Source organism: Rutidosis leptorrhynchoides, chromosome 3, assembly GCF_046630445.1.
Source record: "Rutidosis leptorrhynchoides isolate AG116_Rl617_1_P2 chromosome 3, CSIRO_AGI_Rlap_v1, whole genome shotgun sequence".
Lineage (NCBI taxonomy): Eukaryota > Viridiplantae > Streptophyta > Magnoliopsida > Asterales > Asteraceae > Rutidosis > Rutidosis leptorrhynchoides.
The window spans coordinates 49,177,770-49,196,122 of NC_092335.1; the positions used below are offsets into that span (position 1 = coordinate 49,177,770).

Below are 18,353 nucleotides of genomic sequence, written 5' to 3' on the forward strand. Positions count from 1 at the left end.
GACAAAGTATAAGTATAAATCAAGTTATAGTGTAGCGGTCTTCAACTAAGATGTTGAAGTTTAAGCCTTGTAGTAGTAGGTATGTATACATTTGTGGATAAATTCGTGGCAGATATGTGAGTTAACCTTAAACAAAAAAAGTACGGAGTATAAGCTAAGTTTAAACAAAAAAAGTACGGAGTATAAGCTAAGTTATAAAACAATTTTGATATGAAATTTTAACCACAAGTATTTATCTTATCCAAATATCAAAATCTCACGTATTTGATATAGCCAAAATTTTGAAATCTCAGTATAAAACCCCACCATAACCATGTGACTTCTGCAGACGCTGCCTACAGGAGCGTGCACAGAGCGTGTACATCAAAAAGCGCGTGCACATGAACTAGTAAAATCAAGATTGAACCCACCCAAGGAAATTTTATTTAATAAATAAAAATCACACAAAACAACACACACTCCTCTCAGTTTTTGTAGAAAGAGAAGAGACTGGCATAACTTGGGAACTGAAACACTTCAATATCTTTAAAGAAAAAAAACACAAACAATTCATTTTCATCTTCATTTTCTTTATACTTTTAAAAATTAGGGTTTTCAGGTTGCTACAGTTGCATTGCAGACAAACTAGCCAACTTCTTGATTCATACAGTACATCTTTCTTTTCTCTGGTAAGTTTTTGAATGTTTTGATTTTATTTTTTTTAATATTTCTTTCATTTTTTCAGTTGGGTATGCAAAAATGTTAAACTTTAAATGTAAACTGCTATTTAGTGCTTATGAGCTATTTATATTACTTAAATGTGCATTTAGTCTCTTTTTTAAAGTCCAAAATTATTTATTTTATTATGTGTGCTCTCAAGTAAATCTGCATCTTTTTTATTACTGTTTTCTTTCTATAATAGTAGTTAATAGTTAATGATCATATTTTTAACAATGTCTGTGTTTGTATGCGTATTATGATTTAGAGAATTTGTTTGGTAGATCTAAGTTTTTCAAACTTGAATTTATTGCATTTATTGGGACCTTCTCCTCTATCTAAAAAAAGATTTTTTTTTTCTTCTATTATATACTGTTTAATATGTGTATTTCAAGATGGTATTAAATCCACTAACTTGAAAACTTGAATGCAGCAAGCTATTTTCTTCATAGACTAACTTCCCAGTCAGATCACTTTTGGGTTCATTTCTTAATATGTTTTTGTGTCAGTATGTTAATTACTGTATATTTTTTTTCTTCAGATTTTGGGGATTTCTTGTACTTTATAAAGTAAAAATACATAAATAAATAAACTTCACAGTACTTTCTTTGTCCATAATATTTTCCGCGGGTTTAACTAATTAATTAGTAACACATTGCCTTATTTGGTTTGTTTTATTATCAAGTTACTTATTACTTAACATGTTACCTACCTATCCTTTTAAGACACTTTGAAACAGATGATTAAGATATTACATTGTGAAATATAAGGTTTTACAGTTAGAAACAATGTTTGTACTTTTGTTTTAGTACTTGGAAGTATCATATTTGGATCTATGTGTGGACTTCAAGATGCTGTTTTAATTATTATTATGTTAATTCTGTTACTCAAAATTTATATTTTATATCTATATAAAAAAAGAAGTGACATTGGACCCCAAACCTCAAGTAGTAGGTCATCATGTACCAAGGCAACGCTTAGTTGAAGAATACGCTTTTATTGTTTTTGTTTATTCATTGGAAATTAATTAGGATTGACAGTGAAAACAGTCCCCTTGTAATAGTGTCAAAGTTTTATGGTACACCCAACACTTTGTGTGTTGGATGGGGGTGGGAGGTCTCAAGTTCGAGTCCCCTCCCTTAAAACATTCTAGGGTATTTACCCGATTTATGGAGTGACCCCGGGTAGGTTTTACCGACCAGTATTCTAGGATTTCGGCCCGCTCCACCTGCCTCAGGATGGTTTAAGGATTGTGACCCTGTAATGCTTTCGGGTTTCCGCCTGAAAGCGCTCGTGTGCGTGGAAAATGATCGGGTGAGTGGGTTATTCCCTCGTCAGTGATTCCAAATACTTGCCTCTCACAAGGTTCATCTGACATTCTAGTGTTAAATACAGTTTACACTTAAAAGTTTCAAACAATAGAATAGAAGTTGTGTTTAAAACACGAGTATTGACGAACGTGTTCAGCATTCTGGAGCTACCATAGTGCAAAATGTATTGACGATCATTGCATGTATAGTTTTTAGTATTATTTTATTTGGTACGATGTTGTGTAAATCACAATGTTCATAAACTACATCATTAACACACAAGACTGAAAAAGAAGTTAAAGAGGAAAAGTATAAAGATGGATTTGTCTTTTTTTTTTCTTCTTATTGCTACGACTTTCTCCCTTGTAATTCCTTTTTCCAACTATTAGAATAATTTTTTTTTCTTCCTGATTTAGTAAATCCAATTTAGTACCTCCTTCACTCATTGTCCCTTGCAATTATTTTAAAAAATATATTCGACCATCACTCAGTTCTCTTATATACCATTTGATAAATCTTTCGGATGACGATCCATAAACGCAATAAGGTAGTTTAGTTTAAAAAACCTTTTTCTGAAAATGAATACCAAAATATCTATGGGTCGCTATCGTATTTGGAATGCAGTGAGATTTTGTTGTTTCGTTGTAGTGTTAGTTAGGTTGTTGGGAGTGGGGGTTGTTTATATGGAGTATTGAGTTCCTTTGAAGGTTTGTTCAAAACTTGGTTTGGTTTCTTTTAGTTGTTATTGATTAAAGTTTGGGTTACCTACATGACATCATATGTTGGTTTACTTTTACATATGCATTGCATATTGCATACATATATTATATAAACAAATCTTTCTTTCTGATCCAAGCATTCTTCTGAAACCCATTATAGGAATTGTGGGTCAACTGCTTTATTCAAGTGGGCCTTTTTACAGACTTATATTTACAAGGGTAAATTAGACAATGCAAACTCCAAAGACCAGGTATGAGTTTCAATCTCTTTGTATCAGTAGTAGTTAATTTGTTGCTTGAAACACATTTTTGAATGCAGTTGTCTATATTCATTTTAACACATATTACTAACACCATCACATTATTTATTTATTTATTAATATACGATATACAATTTTAATCAAAACAGAGGTGTAACATTGGAGGTGCCACAAAGGACACCTAAAACTGCTAGGCAGCTCAAAACTGCAGGAGCTTCTCCAGACAACTTGTCGTCTCCAAATCCATCAAGCAGAACACCTAAAGCTAAAAGTCCGAAAATTGTTGAACGTAAATCACCTCGTACTCCAACATCCGAGGTATCTACTTTAACTAGAATTAGCAAAGTGGGCAAGATTGGGTTGACCAGAAACCCAACATCTGCAGGAACATTTGACCCATTACTTATTTTATACTATTGCTTTATTTTAGCTTTTTAATAATATATTGTTTATATTACCTGTTTGACCCGTTACAAATAAAACATAACAAAAGGCGACAGATTGACGAGTAAATGGATTAAAATTTTGCCAAATCTTCCATTTTTTATATGACTAATATTGCACATATTGTTAAGTTGTATGTATAATGTGCAGAAAAAACGTACGGGCAGAGTGTCGGAACTAGAAACTCAACTTGCTCATCTTCAAGAAGAACTTAAGAAAGCTAACGATCAACTCAGCCAATCAGAGGTATGCAAGAAACGGTCCCACGAGGAAGCCGAAGAGGTCAAGAAACAGCTTGCAGAAATGTTGGAAAAGCTTCAAGATTCCCAACAACAACTCGATGAGATTTCGGCTTCCGAAGAATCTCGACTTCAAGAACTCAGAAAGATCTCACAGGACCGTGACCGGGCCTGGGAATCCGAACTCGATGCCGTTCAGAAGCATCATTCTATGGACTCTGCAGCCTTAGCCGCTGCCAAGAACGAGGTCCAGAAACTCAAGGTTCAGCTGGAAAAGGTGTCTGAATCTGAAGCTAATGAAGCTAATCGTGCAGAATCGGCTCATAATGAGATGCTGAAATTAAGGCTAGATCTATCTGAAGCTCTTGCTTTTGTTGAAGAACTCAAGATTCAATTAAATGACTCGAAAGATTCTGAAGCTCGAGCTTTGGAAATCGTGAGTCAAACCCGGGAACAATTGGAAGTTTTAAAGTCAACTGAAGAGACGCTGATGTCAGAGAAGGTGAAAGCTATGGAAGCGTATGAATCTTTAGCTATTGAGTTGGAAAAATCAAAATCTCAAGTGAGTTCTTTAGAAGAAACCGTTAGCAAACTTCAGGTGAAAGATAAGGATGATGATGATGGTAGTGATGATAATCATGATGATGATGATGACAATCAAGAGGATCTTAAATGTGTGAAAATGGAGGTGGAAACGTTAAAAGGGGAACTTGAGGGAGCTGAAAAAAGGTATCAAGAAGAGTATATTCAAAGCACATTGCAGATTCGAAGCGCGTATGAGCTTGTGGAACAAACAAGATCCGAATCATGCCAAAAAGTTGCAGTCTTGGAGGCAAATTTGGAAAAAGTAAAGGCTGAATTGGAGGATTTGAAGGCGAAATTACAGGAAAAAGAAGACAAACTGCAGAACATATCAGAGGAAAACAAGAACTTGAATGAGAAGCTGGAGAAAACAGAACTAATTAGCGAGAAAGATACTGAAAAAACGAAGTTAGATGCGGATTTCGAAGAGCTGAAGAGGGTTATGGCTGAAAAAGAAACCGAATTGAAGAACATAACAGAGGAGAATGAAATATTAAAAATGGAGAAAAGTCAAGAAAACAAGGAGGTTGTTGCATCTGCAGAAGCTGCAAGAGTTGCAGAGAGAGAAGCTTTACTGAAAGTCGGTTATTTAACTGAAGAGGCAGATAAAAGTAGTAAAAAAGTGGTGAGGGTAACCGAGCAATTGGATTTGGCTCAGGCGGCAAATGCAGAAATGGAAGCGGAGTTAAGGCGGCTGAAAGTGCAGTCAGACCAGTGGAGAAAGGCTGCAGAGACGGCTGCCGCCATGCTTTCGACCGGTAATAATGGTAAATATGTGGATCGAACCGGCTCTCTTGATTCACACACTATTGGTGGTAAGTTGAGTTCTCCATTTTCAGAGGACTTGGAGGTTGAGTCACCCAAGAAGAAGAATGGTAACATGTTGAAGAAATTTAACGTCTTTATGAAGAAAGGACAGAAGTAGTTGTAGACATTTACCAGGTATAATTTGCTTAAATCTTGATTAAGCTTGAGACATTTACGTGTTCTAATCTTTTTTAATGTTGGTGAATTGTATATTTGTTTGTGAACAGGGTTGTTGATTGGAGTTCAATGAATGAAGGTAGATGCTTTTGTTAGGAATTCAGTTTTATGATTTGGAGGGAATGGAGTTGCAGACTGCTTCTGTATAGTGAAGTTTAAAATGTAATGAAATTTGACTTTGAATTTGACATTTGACCTGCCAAGATGTGGTGGTGGTGTTGCATTTTGATGGAGAATGCAAGGATTTGTAATAATATTGTTCCCATTTTCTAGTTAAATGCAACATTGATTCTGAAAGTTGCAGGTTGTTTGAATGTCATCGGTAGGAAAAATAATAGATCGGATATATGGATATGAATCGAGTGTGTTCTTATTCGTATTTAAATCAAATCCCTATATTTGTAAACCACCATTTATGATTTGGAAGTCTATAATTACTTTTGAAAACTTACTTTTCTTTATTCTTCTACCACATATGAGAGAAGAAAAAAATGATTTTCTTCCAACCTGATCGATTTACCAATCACCAATCCTCTTAATCATATTAATATTTGACATGTGATACGTTAAAATTTGACATGTGATACGTTTATGTTCTTTCCACTTTTTTTTTTTTTTTTTTTTTTTTAAATTTTTTTGTGATCATATAACTAACAAATCAATTGCAATTTCAATATGAAGGTTGATGAATAGTAAACGCAAACGTATGTACTCAACCCGAGACTGACATGTGGCACCTGAACCTAGGCTGGGGTGCCAAACCATTTTCTCATATTGATGATATATACAATTCCTATGTTGCTTGCTTATTCGCGTTCTCAGCTTTTAACTAGCGACTTGGATTGCTGGACTTTGTTTCTCATGGTTTGGATCTCATCAAAGATTAGTTGGTGCGCTCCCTTTTCCTTTCTTGCTTGGTGTTGTTGTTTTTGGAAATTTTTCCGTCTCGCTTTGCCTTGTGCAGCTTCTTTTTATCCGGAGGCTACTTTTTTTCGGATCGTTTTCATGATTTGTAGTCTACTGTACTGTAATTCTTTTTGATCTATTTTTATTTTAATTTTTTTTTTTATGTTTTATCTAATTAAACTAAAAAGTTATAAATTATGTAAATATAGGTTATTATTTCCAACCCAATTAATGGCCCAAAAGCACCTCAAAGCCCAAAAACAAAACCCAAAAAAGACCCATTCATCATCAGCAAGGATAACGCTATAAAAGAGAAAAATCGCCGTTCCAAAATTAGGGTTTACTCGTAGCTCAGAAGACAAACACTTGTTCAGGCAAACCAAACGCAAACATGGGGTACGTATTACATTCATAGATCTAATTCATACATTTTTACATCTATAATTATGTGTTCATCGGTAATATCTAGGTTTTATCTGTATAAAATTCGTCCAAATGGTACACGTGCTTTCATTTAAGCTCTTTTTCATTGACAACGTTGATAAATTTTCATAAGCTTTTGGCTTATTTAATGTGGTAACGAGGATATAGAAGGTTGACCTTAAATTAACTCAAATTTTGTTTCGTTAGCTGTGAGATTTATATACTCCGTATATGTATACCTTGATTAATTGTTGCAAATGTATCTTTGAAGAAGAAAATAAAAAAAAAAAAAAAAACATTAGCTTATATTATTTGGATAACATAAATATAAACATTTGGTGTGAAATATACAGTTGTGGCTTATCTTTAATTGATCTGTCACTATTTGTATCATTCTAATATAAGGAAAATGATCAATGTGAATACTTGTTCCTAATGCCTTTTTCTTGTATCATTTGGTGAATACAGTAAGGAAATGATATGTAGTTTGATTAATTTAAAAATATGGTCTAACATGTGGCTTTGATGATATGCTACAATTGCCTGTTTAGTGTACACGATGTTGACTGTTTGACCTTTTCAGCTCACTCATTAATCGTAGTTGCTTATTTCTGTGCTTAATTGATTGTGTTGTTGCCATGTTGCAGGAAGACACATGGAATGGGAGCTGGACGCAAGCTCAAGTCCCACCGCAGGAGGCAAAGGTGGGCTGACAAGTCATACAAGAAGTCTCATCTTGGTAACGAATGGAAGAAGCCGTTTGCAGGTTCATCTCACGCTAAGGGAATTGTCCTTGAGAAGATGTAAAACAAACTAACAGTTCTTTTAAACTCTTTTATTAACCTTGCTTGATCCATTTGTTTGTCTGATACTGACTAGGTTAATTTTCTCACATCTATACAGTGGTATCGAGGCCAAGCAGCCTAACTCTGCTATCAGAAAGTGTGCTAGAGTTCAGTTGATCAAAAACGGAAAGAAGATAGCCGCCTTTGTTCCCAATGATGGTTGCTTGAACTACATTGAGGAGAATGTAAGCATTCCGTCTTTCTCTATAAAATAATAGCTGTTTTTTGCTGGCTAACCTTACCCATGATTAAATCTAATGGGCTTTTTTTTTGTTATACAGGACGAGGTGTTGATTGCTGGATTCGGTCGTAAAGGGCATGCTGTGGGAGATATTCCCGGGGTCAGATTTAAAGTTGTGAAGGTTTCTGGAGTTTCACTTTTGGCTCTTTTTAAGGAGAAGAAAGAGAAGCCGAGGTCTTAAGCTTATGGCTGCATCTCTACTTATTCTACAACTTTTGTTACTCTTTTAAGACCATATGTTACTGTTTTTTAAATATATTTTTGGGATTCTCAGTTGTCATCCTTGCTTGCCTAATGTCTATGTCTCAATTGTGGCTCTCCTTTTTGGCTAGCTTATGTTGTAGCAGTTTAAAACTGGTTTTGGCTCCAGCTGCACTAAATTAAAACATACATGCACCGTTTTTCAATTCAACATTTGAGACTTCAAAATGAAGTTACTAGTTAGAAAGGTAATTCAAGTTGCTAGTTAGTGTTAAGGCTTGGTCCGTTATATCTTTCTATATAAACTGCTCTTCCTATCTCGAGCTTTTGCGACGCTGCTCAGATATTGGAGTGTAAGACTAGGGTTATGTTAGTAAAGCCCGGCATATTTTTGAGTTTAGGTATAAATTGTAATCTATAAATAGTGCTTAATAAACATATTAAACTACATGGTTTACATTGTTTAAAAAAATAGTAGCGAAAATGAAAAGGTTCATTATTAAAATGGCAAAAGATGAATCAAATGAGCCAAACTCGACGTCTCAAGCTTTTGTCAATGACGCATGCTAAAGATATGAACTGCAAATATAGGCAAGTCAAATGACTGCTCAATGTTGTTTCATTTTGAACTGGACGTAAGGTGTGCCCTGTTGGATTACAACTTCACTAGCCAGTTCCACGTTTAAGATCTAAGACTGTTGCAGTATACAGAACCTCCTTTTAATACGGCATTGTTTATTGTTTAATGTTTATTATAATGCATCAAAAAATTTCAACTTTCTACGCTTTCGGTTTTCACAACAAAAATTTACTAAGATATTTTGAGTATAGAAATCAAGTTGATTGATTCTGTCTAGTTGCCTTAAACCGGACTTAGGTTGCGTTTGATAAAACAATATAATTTAGCGCTAAATGGTTCATAATTTAAATGTTTCAAAAGGATTTGAATGAAGCTGGTTATGACTTCTAAATGAAAATAATCAGTTTGATAATGATTTTGATTGAAAAATATCTAAAATGTAAAAATTACTTTATTTAAATTTTGCATTAAAAAACAATAAAATTATTTAATAAATAATCTTGATATAATGTAAGAGGATATGTAAGAGGATATTACATATAATTTAGGTGGTTATTATAGTGAACCTCTCCTTTGTGATCGGAATAACCCACTAACTAAGATTGATAGGGGTTGGATAATTTATCAAATGCTGATTAAGTGTGGAGAAATGATTAAGGGAATATTTCAGCTCTAAATGATTCAACACTACATCATGAACCATTCAGCACCATATGTGATTCGGATGTTAGAAACAAACATGTTAAATGCAGAATGGTTCAGTATTCAATGTTTGAACCATTCCATTAAAAGGTAATCGAACGCAACTTAGTGGTTTAAATGGATTAAATACAAGAATCAATACGGATTAAACAAATATCATCTTCTCTGTAATTAAGAGGAATAAGAATTTGCTTTTCCTGGCTGCACCAGTCTATACTCTATGTTAGAGCAAAGGTAAAAGAACAGGCAACTAAACAAAATGAATTTTGCGTTCTAGATATTTTTAAGGAGATGAGAAAAGAAAATTCAAAAAGAAATTTTCCAAAATAATCCGTTAAATTGGGTTCTAAAGTTTGAGATGAAAGAAAACTAATCGAGTTATACAATTGTAATTTTCTTCTCTTTCGCTAAAAAAACTAGTGCTCTAGTGCAATGTCTTTCTTGTTGGAAAATAGTCAAGTTTTAGATTGTACACCCTCTAGTTTTAAAAATGACAATCAGGTCCTTATACACTCCCCCAGTCAAAGTGTCGCACCCTGATTGGCCAAGCAATTTTCACCGGATGTAGCGGTTGACAATCGTTCGTACTTTGTAAAGGTTGTGGTGGCACCTATAGTAGGACAGAGGACTTGTTGCGATGCCTGTGAACCAATTGACGATGTCTCCATCTGATTGATTAAATTACTATGCGAACACTTATAATAAAACAACTCAAATTAGAAACCTAAATGGAGTAATACCAACAGAATTTTAACCCAACTATAATTTTAAGATACTTTTTTCCTGTATTAGCTGTCTGCTATCTCTACAACAAATAGTTTTTAGACCAGAGTAGATTGTTCACAAAAAAATTCTTGATATTTGAAGTTAGAAACATAATCCTGAATTGAAAATAAGAGCATCGTTTATAGCTCAACCAAATTGCATACCTATAAACATAGAGTTCACAATCCTACTTGTGTTATTCGATCAACACCTTCCAAAATTTTCTGAACAGCAACATCTTACCAAGAAGTTGCTCTAGCCCTTTATAAAACCCTCAAAACTTTTTTAATGAGTAGGAATACAGCTTTAAATGACTTGATGTCTGCTTCTGTGTTGAGCCAAATACCCAACTTGATCCAACAGACCTTTTCGAGCTATTCAAGACCCCCAAATTCATCTTGTTTTATCAAGAATACGTCACTAGGCATTTTCGAGTACTCAAATTGGGCCCGAGCTTGGCTCAACTCATCATCTATTACATACATACAAACTCCATTAATAACATTACCAAAACAAGAATCATTTCTTGCCCATCGCGATTCTGTCTCCAAACCCCTTTGATTAAGGGTTTAACAATAAAGAATACACATTGAAAACATTATATTCACATGAACATATGCGATGCACATAACATTAACAGCTTATGCACATTTTGGACAATCATCAAAAACAAAACTAGAAAAAGGCTACTTTTTCAGAACCTTGTGTATTTTCATAAACCAAAACGATCTCTCTTACATCAAAATGATCATAAGTTTCCTGGTAAGCAGTTTACTATATACAGAAAAAAGTAAAAGTCTTATATGCTTACCAAAAACGATTAAGAGGATCTAACTTCACTACCTAGTTTTCAAACTGCATTGCTTTTGCTGATTTCAACGCCTTTTTAGCACTGTTTGTAGCGGTTTTCCGGGGTGTCGGTTTATAATCAAGGCAGTAACTAACGAGAGCCGGTCCAAATATGCTAAACTTCCCACTGCTGCTGAACGCGGTTTCTGCATCAGATCGTTTCTCAAACACCAACTTCACACAATTCTTCTTCTTCAACAATCGAGTTTCAGCTTGTTGTAAACTTCCATAACGTCTAAATATCTCATTCAGTTTCTTAATTGATGGAACCGAATCCAAATTCGTAAACTTTAGGATCAATGCAGTACCATTGAAACTCTCTTTATTAGGTTTTGGGCTAACTTCATCATCAGATTTGGTTACAATGATCCTGTCCGTCCAATATGAATCTTCAATACCCGTAAATCCATCCATCTCGATTGTTTCTGGTTGACTCTCATTCTCGTCTTCTATAAATCGATGTTTCCTAAAATCAGACAAAAACTGGATGAGTGAATCAACATTATGCTGTTTTTCCATTGGTTCTAGAGCAGCCCAGTGGATTTGTGAAAGAAATTCGTTTGCAGTTTGACTTTGACTTTGACTTTTCTTGTCTTCTAAATATCGATGTTCCCTAAAATCAGACAAAAACTGGATGAGTGAATCAACGTTATGCTGTTCTTCCGGTTCCAGGGCAGCCCGGCAGATTTGTGAAAGAAATTCGTTTGCAGTTTGACTTTCAGTTTGACTTTTCTTGTCTTCTGTATATCGATGTTTCCTAAACTCAGATGAAAACTGGTTGAGTGAATCAATATTATGCTGCTTTCCCATTCGATCCAATGCAGCCTGGCAGATTTCCGAAAGAACTTCGTTTGCAGTTTGACTTTGACTTTGACTTTGACTTCCCTTAAAAGAGCCATAGGTTTCAACCTCTTGCCTTATTCGGCCTCTTTTTTTAGGTTTATACTCCTCATCAGACACAATTTCACTACCGTTTGACATTAAATCCGACAAGCATCTCACTTTCTTAATCGGGCTCTCATCACTATCAAATGAGAGTTTACGCTTTGGTGGTCTCCCACAAGCATTCACCTTTTCTTTCGAATCAAGTGCACGATTATCACTATCAATTTTATCATCTAATTCATCTAAAACTTCATTTAACTGAAGCTGATAATACCCTTTCCAACGGTTAAACGCCGATAACTGACCTCCAACGGTTACAATCTCCAAACTATTTGACCCAAATGGATCTGTAGCCAAATCTTGTAAAATGTCAACAACTTTAACAGGTTTAAAACAATTCACAGTTGAAAATCTATCTCCACCATTAATCCTACTAAATCCTTTCCTAATTCCATCATTAACAATAGTCTGATATTTAATCTTCATGTACACTTTTTCAGACAAACACGAACACGCTAACCCATACTCAACACGTCTAGCAACCTCACATAAAGCGTCATTCACAGCACTAATGAAACCCCAACCATCATCTTGATCCACCATTTTACAAAAATTCACACGAAATGGCTTAATATTAAACGATTCGTTCCAAGAAAACGACTGGTCCCCAAAATACGCAATAAGATACCCATCTTTCTTAAAATATTTCATCGCCTTATCGGTTGCACCAGAGGGATCAACAACCACACCGGGCCACCATGGATGACTCTTAACCTTTCCCCATACTAAATCCGAAACCCTAAATTCACCTCCCTTTTCACCAAATTCAACATCACTTTGTTTAGCAAAACAACGGCTTAAATCAACAACAAGATTAATTGCATGTGAATGCTTAACATCAGAAACATTTATATCTAACCCATTTTTCACTATATTTGCCCTAATATTTTCACCAACCTTATTAACCCCATTATTAACAACAATTGAAACCCTAGCTGCAGCAGCACCTCCACCATGATCGGATAACGCTTCCATCATTAGGGTTTAACTGATCGATGATTATAACAACAAAACCCAATTTCCTAATTACACTATCAGAAACTGTCAAACAATAAATAAAATCAACAATGAACAAAAAAAAAAAACACATAAATATTCATAATAAGTTTAACTAGTATATCGGTGTTGTGTGTGTGCGATGACTATAACAGAGATATATACACAGCATACATACATAGTTACATACATACCTTGTGTAAATCAACGTCGCAAAATCAGATGTTTTTGTGTAGTAAAACAAGAGACTTGTTTTTTTGTTTATTTTAACACAAGAAAAGAAAGAAAGGCATGGGGATGATCCAGTTGGAGTAGACACGTGTCCGGGAGATTAGAAATAGTTTTTGATTCTTATGTTTTCTTTGTGGAAGTCGATCCGTATATCACTTCAAATTTGCCATACACCACCAAATATATTATTTAGACAGTTTTACCCTAACTTTTACACATCAAATTTGTCATACACCACCAAATGAAGGGTATAAATGTCTAAATAATTTATTTGGTGGTGTATGGCAAATTTGAAATGATGTACGGATCAACTCCATTTCTTTTTAAGTTTCGTTTTTACCCTATCTTTTTATGATTAAATTTTACTTTTATTTATATTTATATTTATATTTATATACTTAGATTTAAGAGCCGTGCGTTATACGGGTACTCCTCAATTAAGTAAATCTAAAATGTCAAAGGTTATATAATGTTACAAAATAATAATGACGGTATCAAAAATATATAAATAATAAGAATTATTGAAAACGTTATAGTTCTCATCAAGCATAACCATAAAATTCATACACATCTATTTGTTAAACGAATAACATATGTTATTAGGCAAACAATATACATCAACATTACTGTAAAAATCATTCACAATTCAACTAATTAAGAAATTAAGGAAACATAATAAAGAGATAACTTCTTTCAATTCGCATATAGTATTTTTTATAAACTCAACCATAAAGTTCAAACACCTTCCAGGTGTTAAATTAAGTACAGGTCTTATGGATGTATTTTCTATTACCACAGATAGTTCTAACGTTACCTTGGTGCTTTGGCCTTTTTGGAGCTGTTAAAACAAACAGGAGCCATTCTGCAACAAAAAGAAGCAAAATCAACGACAATTGATTAGTCTCTTCAAAGATATAGTTGAAGTCCTAACAGTTGATGTTTATGATATTGGAATTTCGTAAATGAAGATGGATGTACAAAAACGTAATCATATTTGTCGATTTATAACGATCAAACCCTTTCTTGATCCTCTTGACAGGGTTAACCTCCTTGACAGATGCCGGTTCCAAATCTGCATTTAGTTGCTTATGTTTTTATGCAGTAGGAGCTGCAAGCACAGATTCCAGGTCTCCTTTCTCACTGCATCATAAAACTTTCAATTATTTATCAAAAAATAAGTTATGTAATGATTTATCCAAAAAATACACAAAGCTATTAGCAAGAAACAGAAACATGCCTGAGAAGCTTCTTGATTCCTTCAATGGCGTAATCCCATTTCATTTAAAGGATGACAATCACACAGGTACCAGGAGCAGTCTGAAAGATCAAATCATATAGGATATCTGCAAAACCCGCCCAAAACGTGCAACAAATCTTGGTGCCATTAAAAATAATTACAAATAATTATTCATTACTATAGATAAAAAAGGTTCTATACTGACGAACGAAGAGATAACTTTAAAGGTTAATGATTTCGAGCTTGTGATCCGATAACTCGGCATTCAGATATTGTGACTCTTCACTCCTCGTTTTACATGTGCCTTGATGTCATTAACTCCACTTAAAAGTCCAATGACATCTGGTAAATGAAAGGACCCGTTCATATACATTATAAACGATTCACAATAGTTGATTACATTGCGAGGTATTTGACCTCTATATGATACATTTTACAAACATTGTATTCGTTTTTAAAAGACAATCTTTCTTTACATCAAAAATTGACAGGCATGCATACCATTTCATAATATCCACTATCCAACTATAAATTAATTTAATAATAATCTTTGATGAACTCAATGACTCGAATGCAACGTTCTTCGAAATATGCTATGAAAGACTCCAAGTAATATCTTTAAAATGAGCAAATGCACAGCGGAAGATTTCTTTAACACCTGAGAATAAACATGCTTTAAAGTGTCAACCAAAAGGTTGGTGAGTTCATTAGTTTATCATAATCATTTATTTCCATCATTTTAATAGACCACAAGAATTTCATTTCCAGTTCTCATAAATATACGTCCCATGCATAGAGACAAAAAATAATCATTCACATGTTGAACACCTGGTAACCGACATTAACTAGATACATATAAGAATATCCCCTATCATTCCGGGATCCTCCTTCGGACATGATATAATTTCGAAGTACTAAAGCATCCGGTACTTTGGATGGGGTTTGTTAGGCCCAATAGATCTATCTTTAGGATTCGCATCAATTAGGGTGTCTGTTCCCTAATTCTTAGATTACCAGACTTAATAAAAAGGGGCATATTCGATTTCGATAATTCAACCATAGAATATAGTTTCAATTACTTGTGTCTATTTCGTCAAACATTCATGTATTCTCAGTCCCAAAAATATAAAGGGTAAAAAGGTAAATGAAACTCACCATACTGTATTTCGTAGTAAAAATACATATAACGTCATTGAACAAGTGCAAGGTTGGCCTCGGATTCACGAACCTAAATTAATTATATATATTTATGTGTTGGTCAATATTTGTCTAACAAATTAGGTCAAGTCATAGTGTACCACAATCCTAATGCTCGAGACTAATATGCAAAAGTTAACAAAAGTAAATTTGACTCAAAATAATTTCCAAAAATCTATACATGATTAATATATAGTTTAAATATCGTCGTTTTATATTTTTAAAAGATTTATTAGAGTAAATAATATAATTTATTTATTAATAAATAAAATTTTATATTATATTTATATAATAAAATATACTTTTATATATATTAAGTAATAAAATTTATAGGGTTCATTTAATATTATAAAGATAATATGATAGGTATTATTAAAGTAAGTTATTACACGTAGTAAAATATGTTTGTATCAAATATTTATTTGATAAAATAATATCTATAATGATAGTAAGTAAAAGTTGTATTATTTTGTAATAATAATAATTATTATAAAAATATTAATATTTATAATTACTAAGATGACATTATGATAAAACGATAATTCTAATTATGATAACTTTAATATTTACGATAATTTTTAATATTATCTTTAAAATAATAATTCTATTTAAAATAATAATAATAATGATATTTTATAGTAACAATGACATTTCTATTAAAATGATAATTTTTGTTAAAATGATAGTTTTAATACTAACGATAATTTTAATAATAATAGTAATGATAAAAATAATAAGAAAGATAATTTTATCTAAATCAATATCTTATAATATTTTAATTTCATCATGATACTCTTACCCATTATTTCCTAATCGTTTCGTTTAATTGCTTTTAATCGTCTTTTATATCATGTTCGTAATAATGATAATAATAGTAATCAAAATAATTAGGTGTTACAAATATTTGTTTTAATTACACTAATAATAATAATGTTAGTTACTATAACATTATTAACGATAATACTAATAATTATCTTAATGATAATATAGTAATAATAATATTAACAATAACAATAACCATTTTTAAATAATGATATATATATTAATAATGATAATAATAATAATAATAATAATAATAATAATAATAATACCAATAATAATAATAATAATAATTGGATAATAATAATAATACTAATTATAACTTTAACGATAATAACGATAGTAATAATAAAAAAAAATAACATTTTTTTAATGATAAATCCTTTTATTGATAAAGATAATAATAATAATAATAAGATAAAACTAGAACGGCGATAATAACGACGATAATAATAATCATTTTTAATAATAATACAAAAATTCGATGGACTATAACTTCAAATCCGTTCATCGAAATCATTCGATATCTAAATGAAAAGTTCTTAATTTTTCGCTAGCTTTCCAACGACATGCATATCTTATACCTTATCTCAGTCGCATATATAACTAATTCAGGATTCAACATAACCTAACTAAAGGCAATATCAAAAGTACAAACATGCATAATCCTATATACTCGAGCACTAGTCAGGGATACACTATTAGTATGTAAAAGTTAAATTATGAGTACTCACGTATCAATATTGAGATTCAATATTGCAGAAAAGGTACGTAGACGCAACAGAGATGATAAACACTATATTGACCTCACGAGCATACCCATGAACCATACCCAATCACCTCCATAGCTATAACCCATAATTTCCTTAATCCAATCCCACTCGAAAAACAATTTCGAAATCACTTGGACAGCACTCTGACGTAATATTTTATGTATACTAATAATATCTTGAAATAATACGGAGTAAATATATATATATGTAAATCGATTGAGAGAGTTTAGAGAAAAATATTTTCAAGTTTCTATGAAATAATGAAACCTATTGAGTTCTATTTATAATAGATTATTGAATTATTAAAGTGAATTATTAAAGTATGAATTATTAAAGTGAATTATTAAAGTATGAATTATTAAAGTGAATTATTAAAGTATGAATTATTAAAGTGAATTATTAAAGTAAGAATTATTAAAGTTAAAGTAAAGTAAAAATAAAGTAAAGGTAAAGTTTAAGTATAGTAAAAGTATAAAACTATGTACGTATAATACGCGTATAAATATATATAATATTAATTTAAATCGTTATATATATTTAATAAAATAAAATATAAATATCGTTATCTTTATCATACTGGTTAAGTAATGAGTTGTCAAAAGTGGTTCTAGATATTTATAAAAGTTATATACGTTTTAATAATAAAGTTCTTTTTAAACTGAAAACGTTTTTGTACGTTTGAAACTAAATCAAATAAATATAATAATTTTGTTTTCCAAAACCAAATATATTTTTAAGAATCATTTTGTTTAAAGGTTAAAATAATGGAAATCGTTATATCATAAAATGTTTTAGAAAAGTAGAATCATATATATTCATAATAGGTTTCAAGTTTTTAAATTACAGTTTGTTGGTGAAGCATGGGATAAAGTTCAAAGGTTAAATAAACGTATGAAATCATCTTAATGAAAAATGTTGAGTTACTTAACTTGTCGATATCCAACATCTAAGTTATTTACACTTCACATTCTTACTTATAAATCACTTTACCATTTTCCGAATGTTGTCAAAAAGAATAGATTTCTTAAATCACTGTGGACCTCATAACATAGACCCGTAATCATATAATAATGTATCTGATAAATCAATCATTTGATATTATCTTCTAATTCCATCGATAAACATATTGAAACAAATACGTTCATGTAAAGTATTATACGTTTAATACTTTATTAATATTCTCAAGTTATAATATATATATATACATATTTATTTATATATAACGATTCGTGAATCGTCGGAATTTGGTCGAGGTTATAATGAATGTATGAACACAATTTAAAATTCTTGAGATTTAACTTAACAAACTTTGCTTATCGTGTCGGAATAATATAAAGATAAAGTTTAAATTTGGTTGGAAATTTCTGGGTTGTCACAGTACCTACCCGTTAAAGAAATTCCGTCCCAAA

The 18,353-nt window shown here is 32.1% G+C and overlaps 3 protein-coding genes across 3 annotated transcripts; 2 read left to right on the forward strand and 1 right to left on the reverse strand.

Annotated features, from left to right (window-relative positions):
- Nucleotides 1-482: 482 nt before the first annotated feature.
- On the forward strand, nucleotides 483-5,581 carry LOC139896076 (interactor of constitutive active ROPs 2, chloroplastic). Its single transcript, XM_071878657.1, has 5 exons — nucleotides 483-668; nucleotides 2,886-2,976; nucleotides 3,135-3,303; nucleotides 3,580-5,192; nucleotides 5,285-5,581. The coding sequence occupies exons 2-4, from the start codon at nucleotides 2,957-2,959 to the stop codon at nucleotides 5,173-5,175; spliced, it is 1,785 nt and encodes a 594-aa protein (XP_071734758.1). The 5' UTR covers nucleotides 483-668; nucleotides 2,886-2,956; the 3' UTR covers nucleotides 5,176-5,192; nucleotides 5,285-5,581.
- An 874-nt stretch (nucleotides 5,582-6,455) lies between these two features.
- On the forward strand, nucleotides 6,456-7,967 carry LOC139896077 (small ribosomal subunit protein uS12). The gene is made up of 4 exons (XM_071878658.1): nucleotides 6,456-6,536; nucleotides 7,211-7,366; nucleotides 7,467-7,593; nucleotides 7,690-7,967. Exons 1-4 carry the CDS (start codon nucleotides 6,532-6,534, stop codon nucleotides 7,828-7,830), a joined length of 429 nt encoding a protein of 142 aa, XP_071734759.1. The 5' UTR covers nucleotides 6,456-6,531; the 3' UTR covers nucleotides 7,831-7,967.
- A 2,052-nt stretch (nucleotides 7,968-10,019) lies between these two features.
- LOC139896078 (PWWP domain-containing protein 5-like) lies at nucleotides 10,020-12,999 on the reverse strand. The gene is made up of 2 exons (XM_071878659.1): nucleotides 12,882-12,999; nucleotides 10,020-12,732 (listed from the first exon to the last, which is right to left on the reverse strand). Exon 2 carries the CDS (start codon nucleotides 12,667-12,669, stop codon nucleotides 10,741-10,743), a length of 1,929 nt encoding a protein of 642 aa, XP_071734760.1. The 5' UTR covers nucleotides 12,670-12,732; nucleotides 12,882-12,999; the 3' UTR covers nucleotides 10,020-10,740.
- Nucleotides 13,000-18,353: the final 5,354 nt, after the last annotated feature.